The 21783-nt window shown below is 40.2% G+C and overlaps 2 protein-coding genes across 3 annotated transcripts in view; one reads left to right on the top strand and one right to left on the bottom strand.

The window, feature by feature from the left end:
* rbpjb (recombination signal binding protein for immunoglobulin kappa J region b) overlaps positions 1-6602 on the top strand; it is a 52185-nt gene extending 45583 nt beyond the window's left edge. The window contains exon 11 of the mRNA XM_044097286.1: positions 1197-6602. Within this exon, the coding sequence (XP_043953221.1) occupies positions 1197-1512 (316 nt within the window). The 3' untranslated portion in view covers positions 1513-6602. The remainder of the gene's footprint in view (positions 1-1196) is intronic.
* Positions 6603-7535: 933 nt separating this feature from the next.
* On the bottom strand, positions 7536-21169 carry cckar (cholecystokinin A receptor). Of its 2 annotated transcripts, XM_044097288.1 has the most exons (6): positions 20805-21169; positions 19199-19459; positions 12087-12348; positions 11350-11477; positions 10216-10806; positions 7536-10115 (listed from the first exon to the last, which is right to left on the bottom strand). In XM_044097288.1, the coding sequence occupies exons 1-5, from the start codon at positions 20926-20928 to the stop codon at positions 10238-10240; spliced, it is 1344 nt and encodes a 447-aa protein (XP_043953223.1). In that variant the 5' UTR covers positions 20929-21169; the 3' UTR covers positions 7536-10115; positions 10216-10237. The 2 variants fall into 2 exon arrangements, with proteins under 2 accessions (XP_043953223.1, XP_043953222.1); XM_044097287.1 differs by having other exon boundaries at positions 7536-10806.
* Positions 21170-21783: the final 614 nt, after the last annotated feature.

Below are 21783 nucleotides of genomic sequence, written 5' to 3' on the forward strand. Positions count from 1 at the left end.
TTTGCATATTAGTGTCAAATATTTCCCATTTTCTCATTTTTGCGTCGCTGATAAACCAACGTGGGGCGGCTGCCTGTCCGCCTTCATTTTCATTAGAGTGGTGGAAAAGTCTGGATGTGTCTGCATGAAAATGTGAAAGAACTCTCCTGGGTCGTTTACTATTTTTGCATTCTGTTCATTAAGTCACATATTTTAGTTTAGATTCAGCCTAAAAAAGAAGAATCCAGCCTGAATCGACTGGTTAACTTTAATTACAGGCCCGAGCCCAAAGTAAGCTCAGCATATTATTCCAATTAAGATTTTACTGCTTTCGTATTTAGACCATAATTTGAGTTGGCAGTGTAAATTCTCCCATTTTTAGCTTTCGCTTAACCTCTTCCAGTTCCATTTTGTCGCTTGTTGCAGCCGCAGGGCGAGTCGAGTGCAAATCGTCTGGGATGTGTGTGATCGATGGGAGAGGAGCTGTGCGAGGCCACTGTGCTTGTTACAGTCTAATGAACTTTCTCCACCTTACTTTCTTTACTTCCTCAACAGGTTAACCCATCTACTCCTCTCTTTAGATCATAATAAGTGGATCAACACAACATCGTATCATGCATTCTCGCTTGGTTTTTCCTGTGCAGAGTATGTTTAAGGCTGAAATGATGAACCAGCTATTGTTGAATTATTTGTTTATTTTAATGCCTTTCTAACATTGTGTAATAAAGGGTTAAACCAAAAATCAGCAGAATGTACCACTTTACTTATCAAATTGAATAATGATCAGAATAATGGATGCAATAAAAATAGGCTTTATTGTATAGAAATTGGGGAAATTTCTGTGCAACAGCAGCAAAGAGACGGGCAATATGAGCTAATACTCACACAAAGAGTATAAAGTAGAGTACAGAATAAAATACTGTGGACTAAGCGCACAATTTCGACATAATGTTGAAAATCACAGAAGAGGAATCTTCCACTGTGAGGTTATATAAAAAGACTCCAGTCCAGAATAATGTGCAGCTGAGTTGGTTATTTAAAAAAAAATAATAAAATGAAACAGATTCCAGATCGATTTACAATAAAATAAATGTTAATTGCAGCCCTATGAAACGCGGGATAGGAGCCTGACCCGAACATCAAGCAAAACGGCCCGAATTTCGGGTCGCGTTCGGGCCATAACTACTAACATACTTCCTGTTGTGCGCCCCCTGCAGGTGTGCGGAGAGCATGCTGTGTGTGGTGCCCGACATCTCGGCCTTCCGCGAGGGCTGGCGCTGGGTGCGGCAGCCCGTCCAGGTTCCCGTCACGCTGGTGAGGAACGACGGCATCATCTACTCCACCACGCTGACCTTCACCTACACGCCCGAGCCCGGCCCGAGGCCGCACTGCAGCGCCGCCGGCGCCATCCTGCGGGCCAGCAACGCCAGCCTGCACAGCAACAGCAGCCAGGAGGCCGGCGTCTACGGCCCCAACAGCACCCCCGGCGCCGGGGTCACGTCCTCGTCCTCCGCCGCCGCCGTGGTGTCCTAACGCGCACACAGTATGCCTTGAGAGCAAAACACACCTTGGGGTATATACATGACAGACTATAGGAATTAAACCCTAACTTTGACTCATCGTAGAGTGCTGCGTGTTTAGCTGGGATACAAGCAAAAGGAGCAAAACTGAAGGAGTGACATCACCGAGGTGTCAGCCAATGGGAATAAGCGGAAGTGCTCCGTCGCCCGCGGTTACCTGTAGGGACCTGCCTATTTAATCCTGGTGTTTGGAATGAGTTGACGTTCCTGCAGGCTCAGAGCACCAGCACCTTCCTTCAGCTGTGAGAACCGACGACGACAACAATACATCCATCCTGAAGGCAACACCGACAGCAACCTGAACGGACCGGTCGGTCGTCGGCCCGCCTGGATTCACACTGATCAGCTCCCACGAGCCTCGGCTGGGCGTATTGTTGTTGTCGCAGGATGCAGAGGGACACACAAAAACGTGACGATAACATAGTTTTTATGGACCAAGGATCTTGTATAAGCTTTAGCAAAAGGTACATTTTTCTCCATACCTTTTTTTGTATTAAACATATAGTACACTTTTGTTACCAAATAGTTTCTATTCCTTCTCTGAGCTTTTGGGCTTTGTTTCCCTCCCCTTCTGCCCCTGTTTGAGGTCCAAACTCCCAAACCTTTTATGTTAATGTGACCTTACAACAAACGCCTGCTTCTCAGACTTTGGATGGGTTTTTTTGTTTTGTTTTTTTCTTTTGATACGTCTTCCTTTGAGTGGGGGGAAGGAAAAAAAAAATCAGAAGTCTGGGTTTGTTTATTCACATAAGCGAAGGTTGCTTTTTATTATGTTTGTTTTTATTGGGGGGGGGGGACGACCTCAGAGGGGCTTATATTTTTTATCCTCTTTGGTTTTTATTAAGTCTTTAAAAAGAAAAAGCTTTAAGCAACGCCTTTTGCCTTGCCTGCAATACTCTGCGTGCTCGCCGCGTCTCCTGGAACGCAAACGCTTCAGTACATCTCACATGGAGCCATAGCAACATCTGCAGAATATGTGGAGAAAAAAAGAGGAAGAAAAAAAAAAAGAAGAAAGACATTCTTGGTTACAAAAACAAGTCAAACTCATGTAATAAGCGTTAGTAAGCCTTAGTACTGTATATTCTTACTGTGCACACAGTCAGACCAGTCACATATCTAATATCTGTCGCTCACTGCACCCGGCGAGGCGTCTTCCAGCACGTGCTCTGCTTGTATCCGGCAGTTTTCCAAAAAGAAGAAGAAAGAAAAGGAAAAACACAAAACAATGGACACTTTTTCAATTTGATGTGGCCTTACTGCAAAACGACGGAAAAAAGAAAAAAAAAAAGAGAGTTCACCTTTTTCTTATATGCTGTTTACTCACCTTGGAAGAAGCTGTGCGTAGCACAAACTAATGCCTCGCTGCTTATCACAGGAGCTCTGCTGTCTCTGAGCTCATCGCTGCGGCTTCACCCTCCCTGCAGAAACAGCCTTCTTCTTCTCCTGAAGCCTTCCTGATTTTTTTATTTTTTTGTTTGTTTTGTGGTGTAGAAATACAAAGATCCCTACTCTTCTGTGTTTGTTTCGATATTGTTCTACTGCCGCCACGGTTGGGACAATATCTCCCGGGGTAGGCATGGACCGGTGCGACAACATCAAGGGGAAAGAAAGGTCACAATATTTACAAAACGATTTCAGATTTACTCCAATTTAAAACAGGAAGCACGCCAGCTGAAATAATTCACTTTGTCTGCTTCTACTCCTGAACGAAAGCCTTCCTATTCAAGAATTCAAACGTCACCACGTCTTGTTTTACTTCATAAGGTACTGATCAACAAGAGCAAATGCCAGATTTTCCCACCAGATATTGATTTCTGAACTCAACCAGTTCTTAAAGTAAAGTTGAAGAACTTCTTTATGTTCACAAAGAAGAACATACAATTCTTCTTTGTGTGTTTTTCTGGTCTGAAAATGCAACTCCCCCCTCCCCCCTTATTTTTCACCATTTGCTTTATAGTAATGCTCAAAAATATTTTTTTTTAATTTTAGAGATGTGGCCAGTAGTTAATTTTGACAGGTAAGCCCCAAAATGTTTCATACATGTTTAAGATGCAACATGTTTTATCTGGTTTGAAATGAGAAAGGCAAGCGTCTGCTAACAGATAATGAGATAATGTTCAGAGCTTAAGTAAAAAATAAATAAATAAATAAATAATTGGTTTGTTTTTAATAAAATGTTAACTTAAGTATTTCTTTACATTTTCTAAAGTGGATTTTACAACAATCAAGCCCTTCTTATAGTTGCTAGTTTCCATTGGTATTTAGATATTTTATCTTTGGTGACTAAAAGTTAAAATTAATGCCAGTCAGAAGAAGCATGTTGGCAGTATTATGAGATAACTTTGCAGCTCAACTTACAATGGATATGAAACTTTTTTGTTTAACTGTAGATGGTAAAATCTTGGGGTGGGGGGGAGTGCAGTAGTTTTAACCTGAGCACTGCAGCATTTTTTTTTTCTTTTTCAATTAGATGATGTTGCATAGACTTGAGCAAAAATACAAAATAAAATAAAAATATATTAAAAGCACTCAAGTCAACAAACAACATTCCTTTTGGCATTTAAAAAAAATCTTAAAACACAAAAAAATCTGCTAACTGGTTTTATAGCTACTGCTTCTACTACTTCAGCAGATGTGCTTTCTTGTAAGCAATGGACAATAAAATGGCCTTTCAGTCAGCTAGCTGTCAGTGTGCAGCAGCAGGTGGGTCACCTCTGATTCTAAACACTTGTGCAGAAACTGTAAGGTGGGAAAATGTTGTGCTTTTGAACTCCCAACAGAGACTGATGCCTTTGTTTGCACTCCATAGCTGTACGTCCTTTCTGGAATAGAAAGGTTTCCAGCCAAATGTGTTTTCTTTTTTTTTAATAAGTGAAGGAAATGGCCTTCTTTTAACCAGCCTGACTTTCAGCCTGTAGCAACAGGTGGGGGAAGGGAGGTTTTTGTGTATATTAAAAACTTTTTCTTTTTAATCTAAACTCGGTCCATGCCTACATCCAGACTGCTGTAAACCCCTCTCGGCCTTCTGCTCTGTTTAAATTACCCTGTGGTTCATTGCGCCGGCGGTGACGTCACCTCCTTTGGGAGCAAAAGAAAAAAAAAAAGGCCTTTTAAAATGTGTATTTAAAACGAAAAACGTGCATTTCCGAACATAACAGCAATATTGTACAGGTCATTTTATTGTCGTGATTTTATGTTCTCATTCGCCTGAGCACTAGTTCACCAGCCAGCAAATTCCTTAAAACGTGCTAGTGCCGTAATGTCGTCACTGTGACCGAATGCTGATTCGGTCCATTTAAAGGAAAGAAAGAAATTGAGCTTCCGGTCTTCCACCAGGTCCAAAAATAAAAACGTCTAGTTTGCGGGGAGACATTCAAAGGCAATACAAAACAACACAATACAACAGCACTGTAACTTGAATGTCTGCTCAATGAAGTGTTTCATAATTTTGTTACACCTTGAAACGGGAACAGAAAAGGATTCGTTCCACCCCCACCCCCACCCCCCCCCTTTAATGTATAAAAAAAGCGCAGAAAAGAAACGATGAGTTAAGTTATGCCCTGTTCTTATCCATCATGTTTGTTATTAATGTAAAATGTTTTATATTGTAATATTGATATTTTTTAAATTATTGGTACAAAGTCTCCCGTTGTCTTACGTCAAATTTTCAACAAAAAAGAAAAAAGAAAAAGAAGGAAAAAAAAGTGCATTATTGCCCGTGCTGCCTCTAAAGTTTCCCTTAAAGTACGCCACTTCCTGGAATGACTTTAAACTAAAAAAAAATTATAAATAAGTGCTGCAGCAGCGGAGTAGCATCCAAACCGAGCAGCAGCGGCACTTCCCTTTACTCTGCAGGATGGAGGTCACCAAATCTTAACTGTAAATTTTTTTTATTATTTTGTTTAACGTCCTCCGTCTCCTAAGATTAAATATTTGTTTACGTGTTGCCGCCTCGAAGCAAACCGCGCCACCCCGAGCAGCTTTCAGATTAATTAAGAAAACAAAAATGGCGGCTCTTGCTCTCAACAAATGCGCCGCCTTCGACAATCTGAATTATTTTACTGGGTTTTCTGTTTTCAAAATGTGCTAATTCAAGAAAGGAGGAGGAACATATTGTCAAAAAAAAAAATTAAGATGTTACATGCCTTCTCAATGCGCACGCTGTGTCGATATGAACCTTCACAAGAGGGAAAACACCGTCTCTCTGTCTCTCCTTGTTTGCTTTCGTGTACAGTATTTGTGTTCCTCTCCGTGCGTCCTTGTCGTGTTTTTTATTTTTTTTTATTTTTTTATTTTACACTACCAAAAACACACACAAAAAGAAAAAAGCAGTTGTTCTGTGTGGATGTGTTTTTATGAGCTCTGAACAATGTATGTATCTTCTTAATATGCCAAATGTCTTTTTATAATGTAGTTTTCATGCACTGCTAAACAAAAAACAACACCAACAAAAAAACAAAAAACAGGGCAGAGTGAGAGGCAGCTTTAAACGAATAAAACGGAGTGTGGAGCCCTTTCTCTGTCGCACTCAGCCTTACTTCTCCTTTTAGACTATTTGGCTGTTTGCACTACAGAGCGCTAAACTTTCTACTTCTCACATATTTCATTCTCCATTGTTTTATTCATTTTTAAATGATTTTTCTCTTTTTTTTTTAATCTTCCATTGTGCATTTGAAGATTTCTCACAATTTTTTTGTCGTTGTCGATGCTTAGCCTCGCTGTACCTGGATCGCCCATTCTTTGTCTTCATCTCCTCCTCGTCTTCATCTCCCGCTACTTTCACTGTTATCTAGTAAAATGGTAAGCAGAGGTGTCGTGTGGTAGTATATACTCAGTGCTCAAAGGGTTGCTGATGGTAGAAACCTGTGCCGTTTGTAACATTTAGCAATAACGTCAAAACAAAGGGGACGTTTTTTTTTATTATTATTATTTTTTTGTTTTTCTCTTTTAATAACATATGTTAGTTTGTTTTTGTACATATTGCAGCTCCAGATCATGCTCAAAACTGTATGTCATTAAAAGAAGAAAGGAAAAACAAAACAACAACAAAAAACAAGAAAAAAAAACTTGCAATATTGGAATAAAATGAGAATTTAAAAAGTGATGAAATGTGAATGTTTTTAATTAGTCAGTGAAAATATTTTTTATTTTTTTATCACTATCACTCTGAATGGATGCTACGGATAACTGACCTGGATTTGTCCTGCTCTTACATAAAGCTTTCGTTTTATCTGTTCCTTCGGTGACACACGAGTCTCGCCAGAGTCGCTCTTCTCCTTCAAGGTCCACTTTGTGAAACCCACTAAAAGCACCGACTTGTTTTGCCCTGGATCTGTGTGCGCTTCAGGTTTTTACACGCACCGCTTTACACGCAAGCTTCACAGTTTAAAACTGTAAAAAAAAAATAATAATAATAATAAAAAAAGTTTCTTCTTAGATGTCCAATTCCATTCACATCCAGTTGGCGCCAAACGTTTGTCACAAAATACCAATTATTGTGATCCATGCACCAGTGAAATGAATTATATTAATCACGTGTTTGACTCAGTCAGACCGAAATAAGTAAGAGTTACAGTGCCGATAAAAAGTTTCCACCCCGTTCGACTCTTTATTGCCTATAAAAGGGGGGGCATTTATGTAATCAATTATTCTGCTTTTAAATATGCTTATATAATTATTAATTTAATAGAAATCAGTTTCACTTTGATACCAAAGGGTACTTTTTTTTTTTTTTTGTCAAAAAAGCCATATATTGTTCACTTTGATTTGTAAACGCAATAAAAAATGGAGAAAAAATTCAAAGGGGTGAATATTTTTCACAGGCACTGCGTGTAACAACCCCCAAAACACAGTTCCACAAGGTGTTTGCTCAGAGGAACTGAATACAAATGCACACCACACTTTTTAGATTTTTTTTATTCTTCTTCTTATTATTATTTTTAAACATTTTTTTTTTATAAATTATATTTTTTTTTCCCCCACTTCAAAGTTGTGCACATCTTTACCGCCTGTATATATTACACAAATCCCCGCAAGATACATTGAAGTTCGTAGTTATGACCATGACGCGTGAAGGACGCCCGTCGCCAGTCGCTGTAAAATGTCGACACGTTTTCCGACAGCCACGTTCGCGATAAATCGATAAGTATCCCGCGATCGCACTTTTCTAGTCAGTCGTTCGCCTGAAACGAGCCTGATCACAAAACGACGGCGAAGTACATTTGAGAGCCAACATTTCACATCACAACTGGCAGAAACGACAAGAGAAATGTTGGCTTCTTCACATATAAACTCACAGGAAAAGAAAAAAAAATACGCACAAGTTGCTACATTGACGCTGCCGTGTTCAACAGTAAGAACGTGTGGAAATCGTGTGGGTGAGGGGAGAGACTGACTCTTTCAAGACGAGCTGCAGGTGTTACAAATCCCACAAAAAGATAAGTTGCCCAGTCCTTTAGGTACACATACATACAGAGGGTCAAGGGCAGCAGCTGTTTGTGCAGCAGGGGGCGGAGGGTTTCAGTTCAAAGCTGCTGGTTGTGATTAATGTGTCGGTGAGGCCGGTGATTCCTAGACGTTGAGAATATATTCTAGGGAAGTGGGAAGGCAGTATGTAAAGATTCAAATCAAAGAGACGGTGTATTCAAAACCTAGCAACGGTTCAGTGTCTTGGCATTTAGTTTTTCAGAACTATATAAAAATGTCTCAGAATGTAAATTCAATGCTGAAAACGACTAATAAATGATGGTGAGAGAGAATTTTTTTAAAAAAACAACCTACATTGGATTGATTATTTAGCCAAAGTAAGCTAAGCTCAGTTCAGCTTCTCTCTCTAGAGGGATTAGAAATACTACTAACCATATACAGTTACACGATTTTTTTAAACCAACGTTACGTTTAATTTAACTTAAATTCAAACTTACTTGAATTATTTTAATTTTTACACGTGTTACGACAATTTTGACTTGTGTTTTTCAGCCTCGGTAATTTCTTTTTACTCCTGCTAATTGCTAAGCAAATCACAAACAACTTTTCTTTCCTTACAGTTCTTTTGAGATTAAATGTGCACAAAATATATTTTTGCTAAAATGGAAAACACAGGGGGGCACACAGGGGGGGCACACAGTGGCGCACCTGGTAGAGCTGTTGCCTTGAAGCAAGAAGGTCCTGGGTTCAATTCCCATCCTGGGTTCAATTCCCGGCCTGGGATCTTTCTGCATTGCTCTCTCGCACACTGTGCAAACTCCATATCCACAACAACCTTTGATCTCAAACTGAAGTACACAGACTAGTTACTCACCCGTACCATTAAAACTGAAAGTATGTGTTAAGTCACCGAAGAAATATTTGGCAACCCCGAGGGCACTATCACAGCACTAACAGTTCACTTCCATATACTGAGTTGATCCTTTGGTATGAAAAATAAATAAAATGAGTCTGTGTCCTTAAATAAAGGTAACACAACCTGTTGTGACGCAGCAGAACACTGTGAACTACAATCGATCTCCAGCACACTTTGACTTTCACAACAGGAGCAAATGAAAGGCGAAACATACTTCAAAGGAATGACGGGGCTTGAAGATTTTTACAAAAATATCCTTCATTTTTTCATGCGCATGCCTGCATAAGAAGCGCTTAAAAAAGGCCGTCAAGATGCAAAACGGTGTGAAAACCAATGAAAGGTAAACGGGTTTGAATCGAGGACATCATTCTGACATCAGGAGAGAAATGTAACATGCATATATTTATGATTTACTGTCTTTGATTTGGCCTTTAAACAAAACGCAACCTGTTATTTCACAACACACTACTGAACATTTCTTCTAACTTGTTATTCTTTTCAGCACAAAGGCGAATTTAAACATTTACTGGAAACGGGGTCGGGGCAAATCTAGCCGCAAGCTGCGTTTGATTTGATTTGTTCTCAGAGGTTGAAACTCGGAGGTGGGGATCGACGGCTTTCCAGATTCAAGTCAGAATATTTGTGGCGCTGGCTACTTTTAGCAATACACTTTGCTTCCAAATACAACAACAAAAGAAACAAACTTACAGACGCGACCAAGAGTGGGCAATTATGAAGTAGGCAACATTATAATTTTGGAAATTTTAGTTGATCAGCTACCCAGATAAAAAAAAATAAAAATAAAAATTTGTTTTATTAGTCCCTGCTTAGGACATTGTTTGTTTTTTTGACTAAAAATAATAATAATAATAAAAGAAAAATCACACTTATTTTTGCTTGTGGACTGGTCTTTAACATTACATTGTTTTAACATTTTCAACAAAAAAAATAATTATTTAAGAAAAATGTTTATTTCTTCATATGTGTAATTCCAGAGCTCACAACGTTTATTTATGTGTAGAACTGGGACATTGACTTATTTACTGCTGCGTCAGAGCGCTTCATGTCAGGCTCGCGGAACCTGAAGATGAATGAGCATCGTCAGTACTCTGGACTCTGAAGGTCTCCGGAAAACATCTGGCCGTGACCGTCTGCTGTGAGGGGCCTGCGTCAAGCAGGCGTCAGCCTACCGACTCGTGTCGTTTCACTCCAAGCTAAAATGAAAGAAATACCCATAAACTGGTCCTGAAAGCACTGTGAGGGCTCAGCAACATACAACACGCTGTCTTCACTCTGGGTGGCACTTCTACATACAGAATGCACAGCGCAGTCCAGATCACGGGACCTCGCTGCACTGTGTCAAGGGGATGCTCGTGTTGACGCCGGGCGTGCTCTCTCTGATGCTTTGAGTATTGACATTCAGGTCACTGGAGGGCGCGTATCCTCTCACCACGTCTTTGTCCCATTCAGATGGGCTTTTTTTATTCGCCCCGTAGAACCACTTCCTGATTCTCCACGGGATCCTGAAGCTACAAAAGGTAGCCAGTGTGGTCCGCCGGAAGCGCCTGTGCGTGAAGCAGTACACGATGGGGTTGACGCAGGACGAGGTGTAGGATAGCAGGTGGATGAAAGAGATGGGCGCCCCCGTCAGACGGTTCGCCGATCGCTGGTCGAACGCCTTCCACGCGTTGACGACGAAGACAGGGGTCCAGCAGAGGAAGAAGAGAAAAACGATGACTATGAGCATGTGGATGACGCGTTTATTGGCCATCAGCTCCTTTCTGCCGGAGTTTCGGGACGCCTCAGGTAACTCGCCGCCTCTGCTCTTCCTCGATCTCTTGCTCTCAGATGAGTTGTAGCCATTGCCATTTCCTGGTTTGACGCTGCCGGTGCTGGCGTGGCGTTCTGGTACAGACGAGAATGTGGAAAAACAAAATAGCAGTTTCATGTGGAATGCTAATGTAGAGTGTAGTCCCATTAATTGTCATTGATGGGACTAAAACCAAAGGAATTTGTTTGGTTTAGCAAAAAATAAAATTGGCTGAATTACTTAGAATCAACTTAAACTTACTTTGATTTGCAGATATTGTTTGTTTTTCTCTCTGTAATCTACATTATTAGCATTGAGTGATAAATTACATAAAAATCCAGTGTGCAAGAACACTTCTGTTGTTTTTAAAGCAAACTTGTCATGCACTTCTACTGCGCAACGATGCTAAAGTAGCATCTTCTCGTACGTCTGTAGTCACAACTCTATTTAATTAATTCAGTCATCCACACTGCCACATTTTTTAACAACTCAACATGTGTTGCGCATTGAGTGTGCAACAATGCGCACTCAAAACACATTGTTGCATGCTGTAAGGTAAACTAAAACAACAGCAAACAAAAACAATAAAACATTAAAAACACATATATAATTGTTGCAGCCATGCTTTGTTGTCCTACCACGGCTGGAGTACTTCAGGGACTGCGCTCGCTTGATTCCCTTGTACAGCTTCAAGCAGATGAGTCCGTAGGCCATCATCATAATGATACCAGGAATCAGAAAAAGCACCAGCAGCAGCGCGATGTACCTACGACGACCAAATTTCACCAGAATTACTGCACTGCAGTGAGCATTTGTTGGCCTTAACTCAAGTCAGCCCCAAATTACTTTATAGTCAATTAAAGGTGGGCTGAATGATTGCTTCCCTCACAGTTCATTTAAAAGAGCATAGTGTCTTCAGATTTAATGATGTCATGTAGCTAAAGGTACAAATAAAGGTTCATTTGTATCTCACTCGACATGAGCTCAGTGTGATTGACAGCAAACAGAGTCTGATCTCTGTTCTTACTACCAAGGTGGAGTGCCTACTTAGGGGTTCCTGCACACGTATAAATGTGATATAAAACTTGTTCAAGCCAGGATTGTACTAGAGCATCCCCTTAGTATTTACACCCTGGGCAACTGCCCATATGACTTGTAACAAAACCCAACTTCCTGGACAACCAAGCAGATATGGAGCCCTTTCAATCATGTTTTCTATTCGAAGGGTTCTTGTTGCTGGATTTCCTCCGATGGCTGCCTCGCTCTCTCTTCACCAAGACGTGAAACCCACTCGGCAATAAAAGCCGTCTTAAGCTATCCGTTTTGCGGACATCGTGTAGTACAAATCTCCCCAATGAATAGATTTGTATCTCACCAGGACTGCTGGAACACTGTGTTGGGCCATATCAGGCGACACATGTGTCCTGTGCTGTTGTCGAGGCGGGTGAAGGGCCTCAGGGTGCTGGAGATTGGGTAGGGCAGCATCATGATGAAGGACACCACCCAGGTGGCGGTGATGACCTTTCTGGCGTGGCTCCTTGTCTGCCACACCATGGAAGCGAGGGGGCTGCAAATGGCATAGTAGCGCTCGATGGAAATGGCCATCAGGTTGAAGGTGGAAACGCTGACCGAGACGCCTGCACAGAGAGGAAAACGCACCAAAAGCTCTGTTTGACCATGAAGTGATATCCTCTCTCTCAGGTGTTAGTGTTTCATAGCAAATGCTTGAAATGACACCCCTAAATGAACCGATTCTGTTATAGAACTGAAGAGATTAATAGTAATTTGCAGTGTCATAAAAATCTATGTAAACAGTTAATTTATGCTATGATTGGATTCATATTCAGTAGATCTGGCATAACCTGACACTTGGTTACGCATATCTGAGGTCTCTAAAGTTAGTGTTGCTTTGATGTTTAAGTTTGTCAAAACAATGTTGGACTCGATGCTGAGTATAAACTACTTTCTGTAACTTACTGAGTTTACTGTCCTGTTTGTTAACGAGGATCAATTAACAATGTACCCTGTGACTGAATCAAAACAATCTTTTTGTAAAGTGCCTCGAGACAATATTCATTATGAATTGGCGCTATATCAATAAACTGAATTGAATTAAATATTGTGTTGTGTTGCTTAGTCCTGAAGATGAAATAACTACATTTCCTCCATTTCCTTTGTTAGATTCTTTCTGTGTTTGTTACAAAACTGAAACGCATCGCATGCATTAATACCACGTCAGTTTTGCAAATAAAATATATGAATATCAAAGAGGTTTAAGCTGAAAATATAAATAAAAACCGGGGTTTGTCCTATGTTCAACCATTTTTTAAAAATGTATTCTGCAGAATATTTGGAAAGCTGCTGCAAGTGATATTCAAGAGAGGATGCTAAGGAAAGGAAAGCGTAAAAAAGAGATGCCATGTCAAAATTTTAAAATGAACAAATCGCAACAACACACCTTAAGAAGTCATTGCTTAAAAAAATAAATAATTAAAAAACACATTTTGACACCGAAACTCACATTTATGTGTTCTGTACCGCCACAGTTAATGCAAAGACAAAGTAGTGCCATTAATTTTATCCCTTGTAACTCTCAGACTTTGCAGTGTAAAGTGTGGATGGACGTTTAGTCATATTTCACACACCATTGCTGCATCTGATCAGCGTGAACACCGTCCTTAGCAATAACAACTCGATCTATAAATACATTTCAAATTACGGCTGGGCACAACCTACAAGAGTGACGCATAAGCAGATAAAAATATGGACAAATGATGTAGCAATGCCCAAGGACGGCGCTTTAATCTCCATGTACGGCTAAATAGAGCAACAGGAAGTGAGGAGAGGAATTAAAATCACATTTCCTCGTGTTTCTGTAATTGGATGAAAATGAAATATCTGCATTCAATGCCTCATCTGTAATGACTCCATCTTGTTAGAAAGATCCCCACAGAGGTTTTCTGCAAGGCACATGAAGTCGTAATCCAGGTCATTTATCAGAATCACAGGCAAATTAAAGTCAAGGAAGAGGTTCGCATCCCTGAGTGCACTAAATCATCTCTGTTTGGTCTGTCTCTGTAGGAAACGTCAGATCCCCGAATAAAAATAAATGGAAACCCTCTAATTGTTTTCATGCCCTCTGAAAGTTCCCACCTTGTGTCACAAAACCCAAACTTCAAAGTACCTCAGTTGGATTTTATTTTTGTGTTCTTTCAAATGTAAATATATAGATATAGTGTTGCATAATTGTGAAATGAAATGAACATGATAAATGTTTTTGTTGTTGTTTTTTTTACAAATAAGAATTGAAAATGTGACACGCGTTTGAACTCAACCACCCTTTAGTAAAATCCAATGCTACCTATTATCTATGAGAAGACACCTAATTAGTAAACAGATCAAGAAAATATGCATTTATAATAAACAAACTAAAAAAAAAAACCAACTTAAAAACTGCCATGACGCTTGCCATAGCATGTCACTAAATAGACAGCTAAAACTTAAAATTAACATCTAATCCCGTAACACTACAGTGGCAAACACCTATATAACTTTAACCTTTAATTAGTAAAGACTCATCCCCTTCAAACTTCAGCTGGATTCTATAGATAGATGCGAGAGTAGCGGGTTTTTTTTCATTAGCGGTACGCTAACCAGATGCAGCTAGCTTAGCATAACTGACAGAGCATATTGACAGTCCAGCTTAGATGGAGTGCAGTCTGTACTGTCTGTTAATCTTACACTTTTAACTTGGTCATGTAAGTTACTTTAGTAAAAAAAAAAAAAAAAGTAAATATAAGGTAAAAATTGCTAACATTGCGGAAACCATACTCTTTGGAAGGGCTCTGTCACAATCTGTGTATCTGTTTAGCTATTTTTTTAAAAATATTGTGGAGTTGTCGGACAAATGTTCACAGGCAATTTAGTACAGATACGCTGCTGGCGCTGTCCAAGCAGACATATATCTTACAATAAGAGCAACTATGCCTCTGTAGTGTCTGCAGCTGTCAGACAATGTGCAGCACAGGGGAAAGAAAAAAAAAATAAAAAGCTTGCACTGACTGGGAAATGATATATCTTTCCTGCTAATGGAGTCAAGTGGACCTAATGTGGACTGCCAAAAAAAAGGAAAGGTCCAATAAACAAAACCTTCATTTCTCAATGAATGAGTTCCTGCGTTGCATGCAACCCCAAAGGCTTATCTATCAGGACTTGACCTAAGACAAAGCAATGTAAGAGCATGAACCACAGAAAGCAATCTGAGAGATTTAAGCCGGAGCAGACAAGATCAGAGCTAGCAGATGAATTTAAATGACAGTCTGGCCGCAGTATTAAAAGCCATCAGAAAAAACTATCTCTTGATTGCATTGCTAAATCCAACTAAACCGTTGAACCAAATTTGGACTCGGATGTCGAGCAATTTCCATATTGAAAGTAATACTCTCATTGTTTTTGTTGTTGTTTTTTTTCCCCTCCAGGGGGTCTTTTTGTGGGCTCTAGTGTCCCTTATATGTCAGTAGGCTGGCAGGAAAGGGGGAGTGAGAGGGGGGAAGACATGCGGCAAATGTCCGGGAATCGAACTCGCGACAGCCGCGTCGAGGACTGAAGGCCTCCAAATGTGGGTCGCGCCACCACAGCACGCCCTCTCATTGTGGTTTTTGATCAAGATAGTTACAGACAAGCTTCAGGGCTGTGAGGAAGTATTCACCTCATTGCAGATTTCATCTGGGTTTTTTTTGTTTTGTTTTTTTTGTCTCACTGAAATATTTTAGATCATCAAATTAGATTCTACACCAGATAACCTGAATGAATACAAAACTCAGGAGGAAAAATAGGCTACAGGATATCAGAAAAACAAAAGAGCACGCCCTGTTTTAAGGAAGAATATAAGGAGATATGGGAAGCAAAGTAATTAATATCAATCTGTTTGGAAAGGACCAGAAAACCACAATGAGAGCCAATATCCACAAATCAGGAAATCAATGCCTAACCTTATCAGGAGTGTCTGAACAAATTATAAAGAACTGCAGGCCTCATCTGCCTCATTTAAGGTCAAAGTTAATGATTCAGCAATAAGGAAGAGACAGGACAATAATCCTCAATAATGTTTTATATACATTATATATTAGTAACACAAGTCTTCTAGGAATATTTTCTGTTGATTTAACGTTCTGTTGCAGTAAAGGGAAACTTTTTTAAAGGCTTGCATCTTGTTGCTTGTGGTGTAAAACTTCATTGTGACAGGCAGACGTGGTGGTGGTAGTGTCATGGTTTTGCAAGGGAATAGTCGAAGTCTTCACTAAAATTCAGTTTTGATGCTGTGACATGAACTTAAACCGGCTGTACAACACTTTAAGAATAATCCGAAACAACTGTGTAAAGAAGAGTGGGCAAAATGTCTACCACAGTGGATATAAAAGACGCTTCGACTTCGATCACAAAAGGTTGATAGTAGCTGTTGCTAACAAAGGTGGTGCAAGGAGTTTTGTTTGATGTTGAGATTAGTTTGCAGGAGAAGCATGGCACATATTTAAATACTTTAACTAGTCCACAGTCACTTGTCATGTATTTCCCAGAAGGCGGCTTAACTTCGCACATCTCCATGGTTCCCGGTTTTAACAAGCACCCAAAGACTTGGACAAAACAAGTTACAGGACAAAGCTTCACTTTTATACGACACGCATTATCTCCCGTCCAACTCTCAGGCAATATGCCTCAACTTGGCCTCACTATGTTTGGAAAGTTTACATTTATGTCGTCCCAAAGGCTGAAATGTAGGACAGCCAACGATGGCGTACGTTACGTCTGCGGTGTTTGTCTTTCTCAGCCGATAAACTGATTATCTTTGACGTGTCCCTGTTGACTCATGGAGGCCGCTCGGATTGTCTTCTTTACCCCGCCAAGTTATTTTCAGACGCAGTGTTTTGACGACCTCCTCAGAATACAGGGAAGACAGAGAAAATGTCCAGTGAGGGCTGGCATCTGGTATGATTGCTGCTTCAGAGCCTTCAGTCACATCAGAAATGATTAGAGTTGTTACTCCCATTTGCTCTCGACCGGAAGGGTAATTTATGTGTGTTTCATACACAAGGAATGAACTGGTGAGATTAATTTTGGCAGGGGAAACAGGACACCTTTTTCAACCGAAGCTGATAAGAATCATCTTCCTGCTGGTTTTTGTGGCAGTCAGTTTTCATCCTTTCTTGTTGAGATCATTAGGTAGGACCTAAATTGAAACTAAAAAGGTTTGCGTCTGTAAAAATATAAATTTATACTCTCTGGACAAAAAGGGCCTCCCGTTTTTAGCTCAAGCTCATTAAATCTCCAGGAGCATTTGAACATGCAGGGAAATGAACCTTGCCAGACAGCCTCACATGACTTCAATTATCTAATAAGCAATTACCAACACAACAAAAATTACAATAACTCACCATAGAGATGGAGTTGGATTATATTGCATCCAGCATTAGGGTTATCAATCACAATTAAAATCTTTCATACATTATACCGCTAAAAAGTGATAAAAGTACTAACCCCTCATTGGATTTAGATGTTCCAGTCAAATAGACAACAGTGGACAAGGTTTAAAATAAAGGAACTAATGATGGGAAGTTTGGCTCTCGTGGCACAGCTTCCAAAAAAAGAGCCAGCCTTTAACTTATTGTCATCTGTAGCCTCATATTTTTTTGCTTAACTTGGAAATGTGAACATTTTGTATGTAATGTTACAACTGGTGTCGTAAGGTCAATTATGTAAATATTAGTATGCAGATGCCCGTCACTGATTGGCTCCTGAAGCCTGCGGAGACTCTGGATTGGTGGCCTGCCAGAGGTGAGGAGGATAAAAGACCCTGGACTTCCTCAATCCACCCTGCGCTTATCCCAACCGGCCACACTGTTTGTCTTTGTTAAAGACCTTGTAAAGGTTCTTGAAGGAGTTTGCAGGAGTGAGCGGACGTTTATTTTTGTCTACGAGTATAATTATTTAGGGAGGTAAGTTTTTGTCATTTCAAATAGCTACGTTCTGGTTAACATTAAGAAAGTTATGTTTGTTATATTCGGCTCTTCTGATTCGCTACACGACCGATCACTGAAGGGTAACTTTAGTAGCAGACTGATGCTAAAAACGTCTGCAAAAAAAAAGGGTTTCTATCGAGAGCTCAGTGAATTCAGCTGTTGGTACCAGGGTGCTACAAATAGAATAAGTCAATTTGCTGAAATTTTCTTGATGCCAAGGTGTAAGCAACCCAATCAAAGAACGGCAGACCACATTCAATCACTGAACGTGGGCAGTTCATAGAGTGCAGTAGTCACTGATTGTCTTCTGAGTAAACAGCTACCATCCTCCAAACTTTGTGAATTTCAGAATAATTCACAGAAATCATGGAGAGCTTCTTGGAATGGATTTCCAAGCCACCAAGTTCAAGGCAAAGCACAGGATACAGAAGAGTAAAGCAACCCTCCACTGGACTCTGGTATCCCAATGGACGAGTATGGTCCAATGGATTTTTATGGACACTGACTGACTGCCTTGTGTCAAGTAGAGGATGAATTATGACGACGGCATTTTGTTTGTCAATGTGCACAGCAGAGCTCCAAGCAAATTCCTTCTTGACTGGAATGAATAGAGCCCTGAGGTCAGCACCATAGAGCACATTGGGAATAATGTCAGGTCTTCTGGTTCTGGTCTACTCAACATCCCCAGAACCAGAATCAAACATGGAGAAGCAGCATCCAGTTTCTATGTACCTCAAATCTGGAAGAAAGTTCCAGAAAACTGGAAAACACTCGAAACACTGAGTTTCAACTGTTGCCTTTTGTTAGTAGGAGGTCAAACATTGATCAGCTGTGTATTTGCTCGATGACTGGAATTTCACAAAATGTAATCTGTGTTGCTTGTGTCGTAGTTGGACTTTGAACTGTCTTGTTGCTAAAATATGCTGTACAAATAAACTTGACTTGATTAAACTAGATGACCAGAGTCAGTTCATCTCGCCCAACATTACTGCCTGACCTCACCGATGCTTTCCTGGAACAAGTGTTAAATATACACTCTCAAACCTTCTGGCCATGGTTTCCAGAAGAGCTGAAACCATCGTAGTCGCAAAAGATCGGCAATCTCCTGGATATTATTAACGTCCATGTGTGTAAAACTTGCCAAAGAGAACTTTAAGAAAAACCTGGACTTTTGGAAAGATTTGTCTAAAGCACAATTATTTACTTATAAGCACAAAGGACACATTTTATATAAACCAAAGACAACATTCCAGGGGGGAAAAAAACTTATATCACCTGTGAAGTATGGAGGTGGAAATGTTATGGTGTGAGAATGATTAGGCGTAGATATGTGAACATTTCTTCTGAAAGAACTAAATAATTAATGGGGTGTCCACATTTATTTCCATGTTTGCATGGGGAGAATTTGAGAAATTTGATCAAACTGTTTCGTTCCAAAAACTCCAGTCCGCCTTCTTGCATCTCTACATACCCATGAAGTACGTGACCAGCTTGCACATGCCCAGGCCAAAGATGAAATCCTTCATGACGTTGGGGATTAAGGTGAAGGGGATGCACACCAGGGAGATCATGAGGTCGCTCACTGCTAGGGACAGCAGGAACAGATTGGTGATGGTCCTCAGCGACGGTTTCCGTCCTACCGGCAGCAGGACGATGATGATGATGCTGTTGCCTATGAGGCTGAGGAGGAAGATGATGCTGTACAGGACGATCCGAACAGGCTGGGAGATGTCTGAGAAGGAAAGACATGTTAGTGTCTTTATTTTCATTAAATTGGACCATTTAAAATCCAATCTGGATTCTGGAAAGAAGGTCTCAGACTGGAGGAATACTAAGTGGGCTTCTGATAATGACAAGTAGGTCTACTTTTCCATCGGTCGATGGAAAAATGCAGATTTTAACTGCATTAAGAATCCTTTTTATAATTCTTTTTGAACGCCTCCTGTCCAGCAGTGTGGCACTCAGAATTATTGTCAACAAATCTACTTTTACATGCGTATCATGCCACGATGCTCCACTTGAGAAATATATGAAACTACGTTAGAAATTGCATCGCATGAAAGAATATTCTGGAAACATAAATACAACAGAGAATCTGTTTTTTTTATGGCCCTCAACAGATCGTTCATCTTCGGAAACCCTTTTGTGTGACTGAAATAAATACATTTAAAAAAGCAACCATGTTAAAGCTCACTGCCAGTTGTCTGCAGTGTTTTCAATTACTTCTTCAATAGGCTTTTTCCCCGCATAATAAATGAAACCATCATTCGAAACCTGCTTTTAAACATTTTCTGATGTAATTTGAGTGCTTAATCTGAAGCATTTCAGTAAGAAAAGTGGAATCAGAAATAAATTTAAAAAATATATATATATATATATTTAAAAAACTGTGACTTTCACTTTTGTGTGACTGAAATAAATTACATTTAAAAAGCAACCATGTTAAGCTCACTTTGTCTGCAGTGGCATTCTGAGATGCACCTGTATGTCAATAGGCTTTTTCCCACCTGTCGCATAATAAATGGAAACTTTCTGCCCATATGGGCCACATCTTTTAAACATTTTCTGATGTAATTCTGTCCTCTTACATCTGAAGCATTATATTTCCAAAGTGGAATCTAAATTTAAAAAATATATATATATATATATTTAAAAAACTGTGACTTTCACTTCTAGAAAATAATTACTGAAAAAGATTAACTTTTTCCGTGGCATTCTGAGATGCACCTGTATGTCGTGGGGCTTCTGTCCCACCTGTCGAAAATGTTCCAAACTGGCGCTTTTTACGTCCCAGACGCATCCCCACCTCTTTCTCTCCCCCCGCAAAGTGCACAAGTGCAGTTTGTGCTCACTTGACCGTGCAGAACCAGCGAGCGCTGGCTGCATTAGCTTTTGTGGAGGACCTGAGCCGTGCGCGTAATGCGCAATGACGCAAGAAAAAATGCCCAAAGCGCTCGCCTTTCCCCCTCGCTCGTTTCTTTTTGCCACAATCTGGAGTTCAAAAGATCATTTCAGGTAAATTGAGAAATCTTCCCAGACATGTTATATCGATATACTGGTTTACTGGTTTACTTTACCGTTCGGCTCTGGAGCGGGACCCCGTCCTGGCTCGCAATCCGAAATATTGATCCCGAAGCGGCACAAGACACTGTTCAAATCTGTTGAATTAATCAGGAAGTCATGGGTCGTGATAGTCTCCATTTCGCCTTCTCTCCTGTGTGTGAGCTCAGGTCAAATTTGTCTGAAGCTCAGCAGCGGTCATACTCTTTCATAAGATAGAGACAGAGAGAGAGACAGAGAGGAAGAGAGAGAGAGAGAAGTGCCAGCATGGATTTCAAAGTTTAAATATCCATTCACAAAACAAAAGCAACGAGGGGAGAAAAAACCCAGCTCCCGCTGCTGCGCTCCTCTGTTGCTGACAGCGTGTGGAGAGGGATCGTCAGCCCGCCTATATGTCCACCAAACCCTCCTCCCTTCCAAAAAAAAAAAAAAAAAAAAAAAGGCAAACAAATCCCAATCAAAAGAATTTCTGAAGTATTTGATTACAAACATCATTTGTGTCCCTGGCAATATTGAAAGGGCTTCTCACCCTCTGCACGGGCATGCTGCTGCAGGCTGTGGCATTTTCCTGAGAACGGGCGTGAAATTGTAAATGTTCTGATGCGTGGATAGACTGGCTGTCATCAGCCATTACGTGTTCAAAAGGCGCCGATTATTGTTGTACTAAAAAAAGAAAGCCAAAATGCATAGAAAAAAGAGAGAAGTATTTACACGCCCTCTGTTGCTGTTGTACCAAAATGTGTGGCTGTTTAAAACTCATTTCCAAGGAGGCGATAATAGATGGTTAGGATCCATAAAATGAGCAGGTAAAACTGGCTGGTCCAGGATTACTTTCACTCCTGTTTTATATTTCAATGAATCAGAGTACTTTAAAACGACAGGCAGATTCTTTTCTGATGTAATAAACTTGTCCTTACTGTACAATCTCTTCTAATTTTTGTTATGTTGTTTCTTTTATACACTTGTGAATTTGCATGCTTCCACTTGCCTTTCACT

This window comes from Gambusia affinis, linkage group LG18, assembly GCF_019740435.1.
Source record: "Gambusia affinis linkage group LG18, SWU_Gaff_1.0, whole genome shotgun sequence".
NCBI lineage: Eukaryota > Metazoa > Chordata > Actinopteri > Cyprinodontiformes > Poeciliidae > Gambusia > Gambusia affinis.

Coding starts and splice junctions, on each gene's coding strand:
- cckar (XM_044097288.1), bottom strand. CDS start 20,928: ATGGAGACTATCACGACCCATGACTTCCTGATTAATTCAACAGATTTG. Junction 11,478..12,086: donor ACAGTGTTCCAGCAGTCCTG/GTGAGATACAAA, acceptor TGGTCGTCGTAG/GTACATCGCGCTGCTGCTGG. Junction 10,807..11,349: donor CCTGAAGTACTCCAGCCGTG/GTAGGACAACAA, acceptor CGTCTGTACCAG/AACGCCACGCCAGCACCGGC.